Source organism: Larus michahellis, chromosome 11 (assembly GCF_964199755.1).
Source record: "Larus michahellis chromosome 11, bLarMic1.1, whole genome shotgun sequence".
Lineage (NCBI taxonomy): Eukaryota > Metazoa > Chordata > Aves > Charadriiformes > Laridae > Larus > Larus michahellis.
In genome coordinates, this window is record NC_133906.1 from 1,011,466 (window position 1) to 1,030,080 (window position 18,615).

Here is an 18,615-nt window from a genome sequence, read left to right on the forward strand (position 1 = left end):
CTGTTGCAGCAAGGATGGGCCACGGGTCATCTACCAGACTTCTTGTCCCCCATCTCTGAAAGAAAAGTGCACTTGGGGAAGGATTTGAACAAAGGAAGATTTTCCTGCTTCTAACATGCCAGGGCAAGAGCCACTGAAGAGGAGAGGACGAATCTGTGTTCTCGGGTTTCTTATTTCTCAGGGTCCCAAGAGTCTGAAGAACCCAAGCAGGTCAGAGTCCCGTGAAGTGGCTATGCCATGCTATCTTCCCTTCTTCGTGATGCTGGATGCCAGGCCAGCGGGCTGGTGAGCTGTGGCAGGAACAGGGGATCCCAGTGCAGCGGGGAGCAGGACAGACCCACCTGAAGGGCTGCGCAAGGAGGAAGACAACCATGCGTGTCTCACACCATGTACATGAGACCTGACAGGCCTTGACAAGCAAGTTTTTGCACCCTTTGAAAATCCCCTACAATGCCTGAGCCATTGGAGCTGCTGTTTTCAAACCTCACTCTGCAACCACACGGGTTAAAGCTTACATGGATCCATAGACCCACATAATCCTTTGATTCCAGGAGCTCAGGGCTTAAGAAAACTCTCACCCAGTTCACCAGAGCTGGCCATGCAGCAAACCAGACATAAGCAGAAACGAGGCAGACAGCAGCAGCTCCGCAGACCATCTGCTCCAGCCCAAAGACCCCTTATCCTCAGGAATGCTTGTCTTTACAAATCCATCCATCGCTGCAGGGTGAACTGCAGTGCCTGGCCATAACTTTGTGTACAGAAAAGATCCCCTCCTCCCACAACGCAGGAGGAACTTTAAAAACTTCATCTCCTTGTGACAGGAAGGACTTTACAGCCTTAGCTGCACCCAGTGGTGGGAATTACAGACCTGCCTTGGCAGCTTGTCCCACTGCCAAACTTCTCGCAACAGCCCTCCCCCCCAGGGAACTTCCACATCCCCTCACCTACAGAGGGTCTGCGTTCTCTCCACACCAAGGGAAAACTCTGGGCGTTTGTAGTTTCCCCAAGTCCTCCAAGAGGAGCCATCGCACCACCCTTGGCCTGCATCGCTTCACTCCCATCACCAGCACCCATGGTGTGTGTGGGAGCACCGTGCAGGAGGGCATGCCCTGACCCATCCCTCTGAGGTCTGGTGCACAGCGTGTGTTCCCAGGGGTGCTGTGCGCTGCAGCTGTGCCTGTAGGTATTCTGGCTGCTTCTGGGGATCAAGACCATCAGAAGCCATCAAGCCCTGCACCTCCCAGATATTACTTAGCAGGTCCCACACTGCCATAATCCCAAACCACACAGCTCCTGCTCTCTCGCCACACTAAACAGAGTCACTTCCATTAGCTCTTCACACCATAAAGCTTCTATTTTCCAGTCCTCCATTTATCCCTTGAGCCCAAACTCATGCAGCAGGCAACAAAGTGAGAAAGTCTGTGTCCCTGCAAATGCCTCAGCAAAGGCTGTGTGGGAGAGACCGCAAAGACCAGGGAAGGAGCCATGATCATGGACGGGTCAGTGGGCACCAACAAGTCAGGCACATCACATCTCTCTTCGTGTGGTGCCGGAGAAGACAGAGGAGAAAGTGCCTTTCTACAGCTTACACCAGCCCAGGAGCACTCTCTGCATCTAATTCAAGCAAAGACAGGCTGAGGTGGGGGACAGTGAAAGACCTCACTTGTGTGAATGGACTTGACATAGCCTCCCTACAGAGAAGCATCGCGTACTCATTACACAGTGGAGAAGGCAATTGCTTTACTTAAATAAGGAGCCGTATATTTATTTGCATCGTAATCACAAGGTTTTGTAAGCATATTGAAGTAACACCGTATCTAATTGCCTGTGCTGCTTTCCCCAGTCATCTCTGAAATGCTGTTTTATTGCTTACGGCAAGGCATGCAGAGCAATGCACTTGGTTATTATTGCAGCTGAACCGTACTGGATTTTTATGCACTGAGTTGTTTACATTTCACTTCTCACTGGTTAATTAGTTGTAATAAAGTAGACCCTGGTTCGCTGTGTTGATGGAGGGGGGAGGCCTGTCAGAGAAGGACGTGATGGAAGTCGGGACTTTCTTGCGTGAGTACTGCAGGCTTTCTGCAAAGTTTTTCTGAAACTTTATTTAATGGAATTTGAATTGCTCGATGGCTATATGTTGCCACGGGAGGAAACGTATGGGCAAAGGCAGCAGTCCCAAACCTGCAGGTATTAAATGAATCTACAAGCCAAAGGTGGAGATTCCTCTATTAACAAGTTTGGGTTTTTTGCATGATTTCTGGGGCTGAAAGCAGAGACTGTCATTCATAGGCGAAGCTCTCAGTTTGACTGCAGAGCTGCAACCTCCCGGATCCGCAGGGACAATGTTGGTGGCTTCTGGGAAGGTGAAAGACGTCTAGGCGACATACCTACAATAATTGACAAACGGTATATCGGCATGCCAATGGATGCCATGGGATAAACTGGAAAGGGGGTAAAAGGGATTCAGTTAATGCAAACTGCAGCACAAAATCTAAAGCTTTTGCTTTATTTCCTTCATTTTTTTAACTACCAGTTCCTGCACAGATGCACAAATCTACCTTCAGCGGGTCAATCATGCTTTCTTTCTCCAGATCCACCATGGAGTCGATGACCTTGGATGACTTTTTTCTCCTCTAATTCTCCATTGGTTCGGCGGTAAGAACAAGACCTAGCAACCCCTTCTTGTAAAGTACTTTAAGATCCAGGGACAAAATGCACCATGTGAGCACCAACATGCAAATGGTAAGTGATTTTTTTCCCAGGAATGAATAGTTGACTGCTCATCGGTAAAACATTAGGCCAGAGATAAAGAAGCCCCAGGTTCTCCCATATCCAGAATGGGTCATAACAGAAACAGCAACATACTGAAGGGGAGTAAAGAAAGAAATGGAGAAACTCAGAGGTGATGCAGGATGACGGTGACTTCTCCGTGCCTCAGTCGATCTGTCAGCTTTGTTACTCCTGACCCACACTGATCTAGGAGAGCCAGACAGACAATCAGCTATGGTCAGGAAAGACCAGGTCCATGCTGTGTTTGGTCCACCCACATGTTTCTGCCATTTAGCCTAAAGATAGGTGGCCAAAGTACTAAGGAGCTCAAGGTCAGCGAACTAACCCAATCCTAGGCAGTAAGTGGTTTCCCAGATCTCAGCTGTGTCCCTGAAGTTTTCCAGCTGTGCTTCTGCCTTTGAATATAATGTGTCACTTATCCCTTGTGCATTCAGCTTCCCAAAAGACTTTTTTGCTATCCAAGTGAATATGTTTAGAGCATAAGATCATGGGCTGTGCACGCAGAGCCCAGTCAGGTTCCATCAACTCCAAATCCTCAGCCGGCCACTTCTCCCAAATCATGCCCTAGTACATTAAAATAATTGCAGTTTCAGTAATCGTAGCAGCATTCACTCACCACCCTTAGCTTCATCTTGAACTCGCTATCTCTGCCGGGGAGACACACAAGAAAATACAATTCCCTTGCAACCTGAGAGATTTGCAGACCTGACTGCATAGCTTAAAGTGCTTGTGGAACCTCCCTGGGGGTGGACTCCCCCACCTCTCAGGACATCAGCAACCTGCACTGGACGCTCTTCCTCTTCAATAACTTCAGTTATGCTTGTTGAAACAGTGCTGCTCCTTCTTGCTGGGGGCCTTGGGTAAATCAAACCACCAGCTTTTTACAGGGGAGCCTGTTCAACTCTAGATATGCAATGAATTAGGGACGCCTGTTACCAGCCCACACGCTGTGTGGTTTCCCAGCTCTGCTGACATTCCTGCCTACGCTCCAGACAGCGCTACGAACAAACGGCTCGGCCTGAAGCCTTATCTGGACTAAACTAGGACTAAACTAGGAGGTGATTCACAGGTCCCGCTTGGCCACCCTGTCCCTTTCACACCTTCTCTTAAGAAGTCCATGCTCCTCTGTGACAACTTCTGCTGCTCTTCTCCAGCCCCCTCCTGCTTGCAGCGTCCCTCCCATGCCAGACTAGGTACATAGGCAGGGCCATAAGATTCACCGAAGCCATAAACACCAGCTGGCTACAATGCAGACCCCTAGATGATTTCTGGTGGCAAAGGGAAGCATCCGTACTCATCCCACAGGGATGGCATGGGAAGCCCCCACCTCATTCCGGCGACCAGTCAATTCCCCTCAGCCCACAACCTGCAGAGCCCCAGGGAGCCTGGGCACTTGCAGAGGCATAAAATCGTATGTGGACACTGCATCGGTGTGAGTGTCCCCCAGCCTGGGGAGTTCTCCCGTAAAAACAGGCTGCCAGTACAGAGGACACATAGACCGGGGGGCATTGCACACGTGCTGGTTTGCCTCGGGCACTTGAGAACAGGGTGATGTGCGTGTCTCCCATCTCTCACTGCTCTGCCTGTGCCACCCAGGCACTGGTGACACCTGCCACAGGTGCAGCAGGGAGCAAAGCTCAGTGCCTTGCTCTCTGTTATCCACAGTCCTTTGGATGGAAAGTTGTAGCCTGCTAGCCCAGGGAGTGCCCGAGTGAGCCATGCTGCCAGAGACTTCCAGGGCATACCAGGCTCCTGGACAAGCCCCGCTCCTTATCGTCCTCTGGCTGTCGTGCTTGTCCTAAGTTATCTCAGTTAAATCTGCCGTAAGTGCTGCAGCTTAATCTCCAACTTGCAAGTGGGACCCCCCCCGCCCCGAAGTGAGCACAACCAGCACCCAGCGCTCCCGAGGTCCCTAAAGCTTCTCGTTCGCTTCAGTGACTTTGGGCAGACACTGTCTCTAATCACAGCTTTTCTGCATTTGCAACAGGGAGAAGCAGTGTGAGAGAAGCCCAGAGAGAAAAAGAGTGAAAAGCCACAGTCAGCCATGAGAGCAGCTGCAGCTTTTTAAACTCAGGAGTTAGTTACACACGGAGCAGAGTAACTTGAACCGAGGAGGCTCGAGAAACAACACAGGCAAACCAGCACTGAGCCGACGTTACAACAGCTTCACACTCACCCGAACTGCTCCTCAGGCTCATCGGCGCTTAGAGCTTCTGAGGAGCCCAGGACGCCGTGACACCGCTCCTTGCTGAGGGCCTCACTGGGTATCTCCTGGGCTGGAGAGCCCCTCTCCCCTGAATCCGTGCTGCTCCGGCTGGGCACGTCGCCGTCCCGCTGCTGCAGCGCCGTCTGCTCCTGCCCCGCCGCCAGCTCTGCCTGCACGCCGTTTGCCAATGCTGGACTGTCCTCACGGCCGCTCTCGCTGCCGGTGTCCGTCCCTGGTCCCTGCCTCTCGCCCAGCTCCGCCGACGCTTCCAGATGTTCGCTCCCCTGGCCCCCACGCTCCCCCTCTGCTCCCGGGGAGGGCTGAGCGTCGTCCCGGGGGCTGGCTCTCCCGCTGGCAGGCTCCGGAGGCTGGCTGAGCTGCTCGTCCCCATCGCTGCAGGCCAGCGCGGCCGGCTGTGAGCCCGAGAAATGCAGCTCTTGGCTGTCTGCGGCAGAGCATGGGAAGTGGCTGCTCTCGCTCATATTCCGCTTGTTGTCCCAGTGCTTACAGGCTCCCTCCCTGGGCTCAGCTCAGGCTCAAGAACTACCTACAATAGAAAAGAAACCATGTTCCGAGGGCTGTCAGAAAGGCGCAGACCTGTTGATAGCAGCTCAGAAGGGCAACAGTTTGAAGCAGAGCACAGGAAAATGTCCCCCACCCCTCTCGACCCCTCAATATAAAAGCAGGGAAGGACCATACTGGGGTTTGCTGCTTTTGCAAAGACTCATTACCCAGCACAGCGAGAGATCTCCAGATCTGGAGAGGAAAATCTGCTGTTGTGGTCCTGAGCCATTAGGGACCTGGGCACCCACCTTCTCCTGCTCCTCTCATAACCCCCAGACAGCCCCAGCCCTGACCATGCAGGCTGTTGGCACCCCATCTGTGGCAGGCAGTTGCCCAGGGCTGGGGACAGGAACGTGGCACGGCTGCTTTTCCCAGTCTGGCTACCGGGGTGCTATTGCCAAGTACTCCCTGCCTGCCAGAAATAGGAGAAATAGGGGAAATAGGAGATAAGTGTGAATTATTTTAGAGCACTTCTAAGCATTTCCGATATGCCAACCTGTGTGATTCTCCCTGCTGACTTCGCATATCTGCAGAGCTCCTTGCCTGCCAGAGTGACACTTTTCCTGACACACAAGTACTACTGAAGGGTGTAATAAGTTGCCAGCTAAGACTCTGGCAAAAGCATCTTTATTGAATATACCCTGAGATGCTCTCTCTGTAGCGCAAGGGAAGGACGCTGTGTTGCATCAAATGAGACAAGTGGCTTTTGGATAAAAAAGGCACCCCATTGGTGAACAGGCCTATCTATCGATGCAAGGTCTGCCGGTCTTGCAAGCGCCGTTCTGAACCATGGGCCATAGACTCACAGTTCTTTGCAAGCTTTTCTCCATTGTAACGCCTGCAGCTGTGGTCAAGCGACCGTGTGGTGCCACCAGAAATGATCTCTTCTGGAAGCAGGATTTTTTTGTATGGGGCTCAGGCCGAGGCATGATGACAGCTGATTTTGTTTTAAAGCAATATTTGTCTTCACCTGCACGGGAAGCCTGGCTAATCAATTACAGCAGGCAGATGGGACCCCTGGGTTCTCCCCCTAATTCCGTTCCTACCTCACGTCTCAAGCAGATCATTTAAGCTCCCTGCCTCAGCTTCCCTCTCTGTAAACCAGGGGTTATACACCACCTCTGAGAAGCCGTGAGGGTGTACAGATGTCACCAATGGGCTCTGGGTGCTCTGACTTGCTGATCTGCAACCGTCGTTAGCAGTAAAATCATTAATTGTTTGCCTAAGGCAGGCCTCTACTAGTTCTTGGTAACAAGAGGTGCTGGGCTGCAGCTCCCTCTGCTCTTACAACCCCTCACCTTGTGGAGGTCATGGAGATGCCCGCAGCCTCCCCCCTGCTGCTGCTGATTCCTCTGCACCTGGGCAAGGAGCAAGGGAGGAGGTGGGATTCGACCCCAAACACTCCTCTGTGGCCTGGGTATCCACACAGGTATGTGCTGAGCTGTTGACTGAGCAGATCAGATCCTGAGGGGAACCCCATGCCACAAGCTGCGGTCATGAGATGGGGCAGGTCCCTCCTCACGGCAATGCTGGCAGTTTTACCTCTTCTCCAGGTGCATCCGTGTGCATCCCCCGCTGTCACAGAGCGCGCAGCATCCCCGCACCTACGGCACTAGGCGCAGCCAGGTACTTCCGACAGACGCCTGATCCCCACCTGTAACAAGGGACCAGAGAAAGTGAGACACAGGCCAGAGAGAACCCCACTGGTCTTCCCGGGATGCCAGCACATCAGCCTCCTGTGGCCCAGCATCCCACCCACAGGAGATGAGCCCTCCCATGGGAGGTCAAAACAAGCCCCTGGGACAGTCCTCGGGTTTGCACATGTGGGCCAAGACTCCTCTTGCTTGTTCTTCTGCCATCCCAAATGAAGAGAAAAGACCTGCAAATCCCTTTCCCACCAAACCCAGGACAGAAAATCAGTCCCAGGCGCTCGGTCTTCCCATGCACAGAGAGCAGGGCCAAGCTGTGCCAAGCAGGGCCAAGATGCCAACGCAGCACCTTCAAGGAAGTTACCTGCAAAACCACCAAGACTCTCCTGAACATGACCACACTGTAATCTCAAGTAATACTGAAAACCTAACATGGGCCAAATTTTGACTTTCCCATAGTGAAGACATGATACAGACATGCAACACAGACCCAACGCTCAAATCTTTGGAGGAACCTTTCCAGCAAAGCTTTGCTGGCCTTTTGCTTAACATGAGATGAATAATGCGGCTTTTTTTGAGTCCAATTTTTTAAAACCAGCCAAAGGGTTTGGGCTGAAATTCCCTACCTCCCTTCCACCCATCCAAAAACTCCAATAGGAACCAGACACCACCCAAGCTAAATTCCAGTCAAATAGCTAAAGCTTGGCACAGCTATATGTAACCAGAAAACAGGAAGCTAAATGTGGTTAGAAGACAGGCCTGAGTAAGAAATGTTGGCAAACCTTAGTAAGCACGATGTCCCGTCCATCCCTCCTAACTTTAACCAACTTATGTTATTAATATAAAAAAAATTTAAAATTTCTGTTATTATGTATAAACTACCACATCATGCCTACTCTGTTTTACCCTCTGTGAAGTCTAACTGGGATGTTTACGGTCTGAAGTCAATAGTTAAACTCTTAGGTATGCTCTTTCTTGGCCTGGGCTCCTGCTGCGGAAGCCCTGGGAGGGCATGTGCAAAGACTCTTGCTGATCCAGGAAGACCACCAGCTCCCAGCTTCCAGTGTACCAGTCTGAGCAGCACCAGGAGGAGAGATCGAGGCCTCTCGCATCCTCCTGACCCCTCTGAGATTTGTATGTCTCTTGTTGGATCCATACTCCATTGCACACACATGGATGGAGGCTGTCAGGAGCCCCTGAAGTCTGCAGGCAAGCTGAGCATATATCAACCCGTGACAAATTACCCAACGAGTCACTAGCTACTGAATTTATGCTTGTGGTGACAGTGGCTTGAAGCACACCCAGGTTATGGGTGGCTGAGGCTTCCTGGAAGCTCCAGAGGAATGGCAGGTTGGGCTGTGGCTCTCTTCCCAGCTGTTGACAGTGATGCTTTGTACTGAAGTCATGCAACTGACTCCTGCCACAGTCCACCATGCAGCCTGGCCAGCGTGTCCCACGTTAGCTGCAGAGGGTCTCTCCCTCTCTACAACCCCATGAGACAGCCATATGTGGTAGGGGTCATCTGTGAACTGCAACCTTTCCCACCTGTGTGGGGTAGGTACATGGGCAAAGGGAAGAGGAGCAGGCTGTGATGCTACAACTTGGACTCGAAGACAACCAAGGGTAGAGCAGCTGGTTGCAACTGTCCACGTCTGCCTCCAGCAAATATCTGGGAGGTTACCAATGCTGGACATAGTCCAAAGACAGGCTCTTAACGCCTTTCTGTTAAGCTCTGAGAAAGCACCAAGTTGCAGCTCAGCCTCTGGCCCAAAGCAGCCACAGCTTCAACCAGGCCTTTGGGAGAGGACACATTGCAGCAGTGGGGGAAGGGGTGGGGTGGGGCTGCTATTCAGAGGTCCCTCTCTGGGCCTTCTTTCCATTGCCCCAAAGCAGTACAGCCTGGCAGCCAGGAGGCTGAGTTGGACCACAGGCTGATGTTCCCCATGTCCCAGCTTATTTCTTTTTGTTTCTGCTTTGCAAAGGGCTCTCCAGCACAGGTAAGGGCTGGAAGGTGTTATCTGGGTTCCCACCAGGATTTTCACACACACTTAAGTCCTGCCCTTTCTGCAGGCTCAGACATCCTCTCAAGTGACTGCTGCTTCCCTAGGTCCTGTGGGTAGGGTGGGCATCCCATGCACATTCACTGCTCCCAGCCTCCAACAAAATTAACATGGGTTAGCATACAAAAAAGGGGTCTGGCAAGAAAAGAGAATGACCCGGCGTATGTCATAGAATCACAGAATCATAGAATCATAGAATGGTTTGGGTTGGAAGATCATCTAGTTCCAACCCCCTGCCATGGGCAGGGACAACTTCCAGTAGACCAGGTTGCTCAAAGGCTCATCTAACCTGGCCTTGAACACCTCCAGGGATGGGGCATCCACAGCTTCTCTGGGAAATATGTTCCAGTGCCTCACCACCCTCATAGTGAAGAAGTTCTTCCTTATATCTAATCTAAATCTCCCCTCTTCCAGGTTAAGGCCGTTACCCCTAGTCTTATCAAGGACAAGGCTGTCCTGGCCAGGACTGTTCACACCGATGGCTAATGTGGCCCTGCTGAGTTGTAGCCATTTGTTAAGCTTCAGTCCCACGATTTGAACCAGACCAGGTCTGTAAGGCGCTCATAAGCAGAAGAACATGTATTCATGCTGGAAAGAGGCTGTTACTGCTTTAGGAAAGGCTAAGGGAAGCCAAGGCATCCATGATCCAGTGCTAACCGTAGCCTTTCCATCTCCTCCCCAGTGCTGGGGCTTGGTGCTTTCACCGCAAGATGGGAGAGAGGCAGAAGGGACAGAGGATCCCATCCCCTGTGGCCCTCTAATGCTGCCCTTTCTTGCAGGCCAGATCCAAGCAAGCTAACTGCTAGTAGCTTCCTTTGTCAGAATCCTGGCAACACCAGTCCATCAAGCGTCATGTTCCCAGTGATGCCCAGTGCCACAGGATAGCGATGCAGGACAGCCACCAACTTGTCTGTTCCAGCCCCACTCTGCGCCCAGGGTCCTGTGTGGCCCCTAGACCATGAGAAGACGGGGCAGGGTTGGTTAGAGGGAGAAGGAGAGCAGAAATGCCCCATCATCTCTTGTGGGATGATGGCTGGGTTTGCAGTGGGGCCAGTGAAGCTGGGCTGGCATCCACTGCAGGAAAGCACCGGTCTTGAAGAGGCTGGGCAGAGATGCAGAAAAGTTTGCCCTGATTGTGTGAGGGGTTGGAAACCACACAGCAGTTCTTTCAGGGACCGGCTCTGGAAGTCTCCCAGCTTTTGTTGAAGCTGAATGGCTGGTCGCAAATGATTTATTTTTAATTTTCTTCCCTGTGTTAGGAACTGGAAAGGCTCCCACTTCAGTTTTGTGTAACCGCTTGGCTGCTGCAACACAGGAAGGCTTGGTGAAGAATCCTGCTGTTTAGTCGAGCATGAGCTTTTCCTCAAGCTCAGGCCGAGCTGGGTTGCTTCGTGCTGCAGGCTTGCTTTGCCTCGCTGCTCCTCACCCTGTTCCCTCGGGCCTGGTGGAGACGCGGCAGCAGCTCCTTTGTGAGGGCTCTGTCCTCACCCTGGCACTGCAACGGTGTCCAGGGGGCGAGCAGGAGGCACAGGGATGACACGGATGAGAAGGGTGCGTTCTGATATGGCTTCCACGGTGCTGGAGGTGAAGGAGAAAGTGAGCAGATCCTGTGCTCCTCTGACAACCTCAGAGTCAAGATCAGAAAGGGAGAGGGGGTGTTAGGAAGGGGAAACGACGACATGGCACGCTGCCATGCACTGAGATATGCTGGGGTGCAGACCCTAGGGGAAGGAGGGCACTGGAACCTTGCACCTGCCTGTAAGTTTGGAAGATGCAGGACAGAGCAGGATTAGTCCTTCTGTGTCTTTCAGCAAAATAGCAGAAGGCCTCACTCAGAACATCACCGTACTCCAGCCAGGTCTACGGTGGTGGCGGTGCCCGGAAGTGGTGTTGGGAGGTCCTGGTCCTAATAGGGACGAGTCAGTTCCTGTGAGTGTGCTCCAAGCAGGCTGGGGGACACAGCGGCAGCTTGGCCCACACCTTGTCCTGGTGTATGGAGGTTAAGGCTGTCATGAATGGAAAGACGGAAGATGTCTGTGCTGCCACTCAGGTGCCACACACCCCTTGGCTCATGCTGACACCTGGAGGCACATATAATCCCATGACCAGCTTCAGTTTGTGAATTTCTTGTACTTGGAGGTCCAGTACAAGACTTGATGCCCAGATGTGGTCTCAGGAGCCCTGGATAGAGGGGAAGACTCTCCTGACATAAGCTGCTGGCTTCGCCCTTGCTAACACAGCCCTGTACGCACTTGACCTGCATCGTACACTGCCGACATGGTGATTTTCAGCAGAGCAGCTACTGCGGCAGTCAGTCCTCAGCCCGTACCAAAGCCTGCAGGTACTCCAGACCAGGCTCAGTTCTGCCTCATGACGCTGCAGGCGGAGGCTGGGGGACAGGCTCTTCAACCTGAGAAACCCCCCCCGGATGGGATTCACTCAGTGCAATGTGAATACAGCATAGACATACCCAATGAGGACCACCTCAGAATCTCCATCCTCTGAGTGGCCCCCAGTCCCGTGTACTTAGCCAACCACGTCAGGAACCATTAATCCTGCTCTTTCTAAGTTATTTTCGTCCTCGGGGTGGAAGGCAGCCCCCTCACACCTCATTTGCTGACCACCATGAACTGCAGACTTCTGCAGTGCTCTCTGTGGAGCACTGTGTGGTCTCCAGGACCCTTTCCCAGGCCCTTGCAAAACAGCCACAGATTCCTCAATACGTTGGTTTCTGAAAGACACCTTCCATCCTCTTTTTGCAAAGTGAAAAGCAATTTTAAGCATCGGCTTTCATGGTGGGAAGAGTTCTTCAGCAGAATTCAGAAAGACGCGACAGGCAGATGTTTCCTGCTTGGCCCTTTTCCTTGATGCAAACCGTGCCGTACAGACACATACAGCTACAGCTGGGCCTTGTCCCCGACTGCCTTACCACCAGTCTGCTACGATCACATTTCGCTTTTCTTAGAGAGGGAAACACTAATGAATCGAATCTGTTTTATGGGCATCTGGATTGGGTTTTATAAGAGCTTAAAAATTCCCTTGGTCACTCTTGTTGGAGAGAGCCCTTGAGCTCCTTGGGCTAAAGCACCTACAGTAGCAGCCTCTGCTCTGATAAACCACATGGTCCGAGTTCCCATCCCATTTGATCAGGAACGAAACGTGCCATATCGCTATTTTATCTACGTGCGGTTGATCCCACCCACAATGTTGCTGATGAACGGGAATGGATGTGCTTTTATGATCCAACTCACCAATGAATTTACAAAATGCAGGTGCAAGGCATTACCCTGGGCAGAGGGTGTGTGCATGGGCATCATAGATGCTATGATGGGCATCTCCATCATAGCCATAGTTCTTCCTTTCGAAGTACATCTCCTCGCTCTTACGTCTCTGCTTTGACCTCTGCCCTTTCAACTCAGCTGAAAATAAAAAGATTTTACCATTCTCATTGTGAAAATCCTCATTTATTTCTCCCATGGACTGGAGGCTTGTTTTTATATAATTTTGAAGATCTCAATCCTATCACCTCTCAGCCTGCCCTCTCCAGATTGCAGTCCCTGCCTTTTTACCCTGTTCTCATAAGACAGGTTCTCCATGCCCTGGAGCCTTTTGACTACCTTTCTCTGGATTTTCTCTAACTCTATTACAGTCTGGAGATGAGGAAAACAGCACTACATGGTGAACTCAAGACGTGGGCACACCAGAGATTTATACAGCACCAAACCGATGCCCTCTGTTCTGTACATGACTCCCTCCCTGATGACACCAAGCTGTAGCTCACCTGCGACATCTCTGCTGAAGATCAGGGTCTCAGGAGCAGGACTGGGCTGGGGTCTTGGCTGATTATTTCAAAGGTGCTATTTCAAGGCAGGATAAAGAGGAAAGTGGGCAGAGCTTGAGGGACACAATAGTTCTCCGCTCTGTTCTTGCCTTACTGTTCCTCTGACCATGCTACCTTCGACATTACTCTGTAAAGCCCTTCCCTGTGCTCCCAGCACCTGCTGGACCTACCAGAAGAGGTCCTCCAACATCTAGTGGAGGGAATCTATGACTACATTACCCATCCTGTGTAACAACTAAGAGCTGATGTGTGCAACTGCTCATAGCCCACACAGTGTCCCAGTTCAGGTGGGGCTATGTCCCATTCCAGGGTCCTTGGAGGTGCCCTTCCCCCTGAAAATCCAGATGGGATCCATCTGACTGGGGTAGTTTAAGAGGGATACTGGCAGTTGGTTGCAGTCTCAGCTTGTGACTAGAGAAACCCATCCCATCCTTCAGTTCCCTCATTTGCAACAGCCTTTCTGAGACAAGGCAAATCATTCAACGTCGCAGTTCTCTTGCTTCTGGAAACCTGGTAGAAGAGCACTGCTCTGTGCCTGGGGAGGGGAGGGCTGGAAGGAATGAGAGATGTGCTCCAGGCCAGGAAGGACTGGACACCCACCATGGGGGTCAGGTCTGTGTACTCCACATCCCCAAGCCTTGCTGTCTGGGACGGACTTCGGGTGGACAAGGGCTAGTGCAGTGCCCTGGGAGCCCCAAACCAGGCTGCAAGGAGCCACCTGTGGGAGTCACTAGGGCCAGCCTGCCCATGCCAGAGGCAGTTTCTCCTGGCTGGATGCCGCTGCATGCCAGCACTCACCTGGGCTGAAAGAAAATGTGGCTCAACAAGGAAATATGAGCATTCACTGCTGCTAGTGCGGTGCTTTATAGAGCTCCTGGGGTACTGATGGTCATTGCTCGTGGGCAATATACTGTCCCAGTGGTTTCCATCCATCACTGACAGTTTAAACTGCAGGTCCTATATCCTTCACTTCCAATGTAGAAAAGAGGCCGTGGATAAAGCATATTCCACAGACTAAAATAAACCAGCTACATGCTAAAAAAAGAGCCTTTGGGTAATCAGAAATCACTGTGCATGGAACACACTTTTTCTTGATCACAAATCCTACAGCTCCTTATTTTGAATTTTTATTAGAGTCTCCAGAGCAATTAGTACACATTCAGATCCAAATGACTCCTGCGAAACTTCATCTTGGGGAAACAATGGCAGTTTTTCACTTACAGAAAACAATAAAACTGAGTCTTAAAATCCTTAACAGCTTTCCTGTTTGCACTCGTTTGCAGTTACTCAAAGGGGGAAAATAAAACAATATACGTAGTATTTTTCATTTATTCCTTTCCTTGTCCTAACACTTTGGCTACACAGCACTTTGTACACTGAGCCTCCCTCTAGCCCTGTGCACGCATCATACAAAACTGACTGTTTCTTTCACAGGGGAAACAGAGTCACGGAGTCAGGCTTATGGAGGTGAAAGCCTGGACTGCAGCATCACTTGGTGAGGTGGAAGGAGCTGCTTAAGTTTCCACAAAAAAATGAGCCAAAGCATAAGGACAGTGAGCTTATGTGCTCCCCGGGAGAAGTGTGAGCTTGAGAGGGAAGGTCCATGAGACTGGCGAACATGGACCTGCATGCCCCTCTATTCTAGACAGCATGCTAGTTCTGTAATCTTCCTGGAATAGGCTCCTTTAAAACCCCACGCAGGGCTTCCAGGTTTGTCTATGGGAGGACAAAGATCCTATGAGTGATAGAGCAGACAGCGGGGTCTGTCTGACCCTTAGATCCCTGCTCCTGAAGGAGCAAGCCTCGAACCCCTTTGAGGCCTTGCAGGGCTCCCTGCGGGCTCCACCTGCAGAAAAACACTGCGATTCACAGGAATCCTCCTGTGGCTCGGAGAGAAGCAGGACCCCCCATAGAGGGAACAGCAAAGGAGGGCAAATTTTCACTGCACCCTTGGGGAAGGAGGTGAAGGGCAGCTCTCATAGGGCTGTCATTCCTGCTTCCCCAAGGTGGTGCTCTCCACTAGGCAGATCTGGCCAAGGTGGTGGTTTGCAGCAGGATCTCAAGGCCATGAGCCTGCAGCAGCAGATGTAAAGCCTGCAGCTGTAAAGGCAGGTCACAGGGACATCAAAAGACTCCTGCATGTGCAAGGGTCCCTACCACCTCTTCCCTGGCACGGGAGCAAAGGCAGGGGAAAAGGAGCAGGGGCTTTCTGTGCCCTGGCACACCATCTTCAGGCAGGTCCCACAGCTCAGAGAAGAGCTTGAGAGCGGGGTGCCTACGTGGGCAGCAGGTGGGTCCCAGTACCTCAAACCCTACGTTAGTGGAGAACAAACAGCTTGTAATCAGCACGTGTTGTTCAAGACAGGAGTTTTTAAAGGGTACTTCCAGACAAACCTTTTCCCTCTTTGTCTGTGAACAGCAGGGTTTCTTAGCTCAGCTCAGAGCTGGCTCCATCCTCACCTCTGCCTATTTGCTCTGGTGCTCACTTTCTCTTGAGGGGGAGCTTTATAGCTCAGGTGGCTGTAAACTGGGCTTCTGTCCTGGTTGTCTGTAGGTTGTATTATAAAAAAGGGCTGTTTATGGAGCCTTTGCACTCAGTTCCATGCCGCATTGTAACTGAATTAATTAAAACCCAGCTTTCCCCACAGTCAGGGTTACCTTCTATAAAAGTCCACGGGAGCTGTAACTGCTTCTTATAACCCATAAATGGAAACAGTCGTCTTCCTCCTTTTTTCCCTCCCTTTGCTTTGATCCTCCCTCCCCACATTCTCCCAGTATCCAAAATAAATAAAAAAAACAGGGCTTGCAGCTTACTCAGACCCCAGAAAAGGAAACTCCTGCCATGCCATCTACACTAAACCTATGCTACGTGTTGCTGCAAGACCTTAGCAAGATTTCAGGAGGCAGCAGGCAAGTCAATCCTGCTGGGTAGGAGAAACGCCCAGTGTGATGGAGATCTGTATTGGGGAACAAACTGGAGTTTTGTGAGGGAGGGAAACTTCCCTTCACTCCAACACATCAACAAAAATCCCATTTGGGGATACAGAAGAAATCCTTTCCTGATAGAGGACTACTTACACACTAAATCTTTACAGAGATGCTCTGTCCAAATAAGTTGGTAGACAAGCTATTTGAAGACAAGTGGACTCCAGCCCGAGGGACATGGAATCCAGCAGCACCATGAGTCCAGATGCACAGAGACGTGCAGAGGTGGCTGGGCATTGGCTTTGGGCTCCTCGGGAGCTCATTGTGATCTGGAGAGCACTGCAGGGAACAAGGTCTTCCTGAGCATCTCCCGAACCTTTTGGGAAAGTTGGAAGAGAGCAATTGGACTTTTGTGGGCGCTGACATTAGAGACAGCTGTTTTGAACCCAGTTGCTGGTGCCCAAAGCTGACATGCAGCACCCTGCAACATCAGATAACTCCTCACTTGGTGAGAGCACGAAATCTCCCTCCTGGCTACATAACACTCTTCTGTGAAGGGCAAGGTCAGTATTAATGCAGGAAGAACTGGCAAGTCCTTCATCCGTAGGCAACCACCAGGAACAACCTGATGGCATTAATGTGAATGGGATACACACTGTGGAAGCTGGAGGACCAAGGAGAGGATCCTCCTTCAAGGAAGAGAACAACCAGCACTGAGGATGTCATTATATGCATTTACAGACATCTCCAAAGGTCTGCCTTTCCATCCTGGACCATCTCCAAAGAAAAAGGAATAACCTTCAGCCTCTTCTTTATGAGGAGGAGAACTAGGCTCCCTTGGCAGAGCGCAACAGTCCTTGTTTTGCCTACCAGAGGCTCAGTCTGGGCCTTTAAAGGGTTAGGTTTTTCTCTTGCCAACACTGCTCTGCACTTTCCAGGCCACAGCAGTACAACACTTTGGTCCCCATGTCCTTGAGACTCCTATGTAGACAGACAACTGGTTCAAGACTCTTGGATGCTACTGGGTGCCACCATGTCAAACTGTCCAACTTGCATTTCCAGCTGGCCTCCAAACCAAGAGCATTGATACCAAGGCATCCACAACGAGGTAGTCCATATCTTGACTGCTGAAGATTTTGAGGCCCAGAAGGCATCAAGTCTAGAGAAGACTGCTGGGGGAGGCCAGAAGATTGCCCAGAGAGGACGAAGGCCTCCAACTGACTTCAGCAAGCAAAGCCTAAAATGGGATCAACTAGTGTCCACTTTGGACCTAAGGTGAGACCGCCAAGCCCATTTGTGAGGGAAACAGTTGGGTAACACTCACATAGGTGGGGGTTTTCTATTTTCATCCCTGTGAAGAAAAGGAAGAATATCTTCCCTCACTTCTCCCACTCCAATCAGATTGACATGCACTTATTTGGCTGGAGAACACAAACTCATCCAAGATTTGCTGACAGGCAACAGGGCTGGAAATTCACTGCCTAATATTACAGGGTGTCAGGGCACAAAACATGGCATTTCCACTGAAGTTAGCAGCTCTACTTGGGCATAAAGCTGCAAGGAGAACCCTGAGAAAATAAGATCTAATATGAAGAGACTTTAATATGTCATCAGGGCCAAATCAAGGCATTGGGAGGGAAACAGGAGACAGCGAGCCTCTACAGAGGAACAGACACGACAGTGCTTAGTCTCCTCTCACACCAGGAGTGAACATCAACCCTTTTCCAAGTGAATACTCTACCTATAAACTCACTAGTTCTGCAGCACACCATTTTCTCTTTGGTTTAGACCAAAAATTCCCTTTCAAAACTTTAGGAAGCATTCCTACAAAGGAAGTGTGGGTTAAATATATCCTCCTTTTCCAAACAAAACAGATGACCACTGAACTTCTGAAAATTGTCTATTGGCTGCAGAGCACCAAGGAGGTGTGATGAACTGACAGTTCATCATTCTTCCCTGTTGGAGTCATGCTCATACTGTTAGCTGTCAAAAGTCTATGTTCTGCAGGTGGTGTGACCACCCTCCCTTCTTTCTCCCAGGATCTTTCACTCAAGAAGAAAGACCTGAGGCACACCTACATTTTCACTTGGTCCATCACACCTATGTAGTAACGTGCTGCCTGTCTAGCTCAGTTTTCCAGACTGCAGTCTGCGGGGTGCAGAGAGTCAATGAAATGGCTGAAGAGATAGTCGCATACTTATTTCCAGAATTTACAAACTGGGATGAAGCCACTTTAAAAAAAAAAAGCAGGATTTCACTGCTCTGTTAGGAAGTGGTAAGTCATTATTAACTTTAACATGGCAACAGGAGATGCTAGTCAGAACTTCACTATACCAGAACTTGCTTGAACACACGGTAAAGCACTTTGAGTGGGATTCATCTCACCCAAATGTAGACACTTCCAGCCGAACTCAGCCCCCAGGCTGCCTTCAGGGTCAGCAGAAAGCCTGCATCTGATCTGTATCAGAAATCTGTGTTACAATGAGAAAATCGCACTCTGGTGTTCACTGGCCAGGCCTCCACAGCAACCCCAGCTGCTGATGTTTATGTCGCAGACGTGTATTTTTAGAAAGCGAG

At 50.9% G+C, this 18,615-nt stretch overlaps 1 protein-coding gene across 4 annotated transcripts in view; it reads right to left on the minus strand.

The window, feature by feature from the left end:
• Window positions 1–18,615, minus strand: part of PSD2 (pleckstrin and Sec7 domain containing 2) — a 67,443-nt gene that overhangs the window by 37,946 nt on the left and 10,882 nt on the right. For all 4 annotated transcript variants that reach the window (XR_012589489.1, XM_074604117.1, XM_074604116.1 and 1 more), the window contains 2 exons: window positions 7,106–7,217; window positions 4,970–5,546 (listed from right to left, as the gene is read on the minus strand). Coding sequence is in view for 3 of the 4 variants with exons in the window: in XM_074604117.1 (XP_074460218.1) it covers window positions 4,970–5,481 (512 nt within the window). In the remaining variant the exon portion in view is untranslated. The remainder of the gene's footprint in view (window positions 1–4,969; window positions 5,547–7,105; window positions 7,218–18,615) is intronic.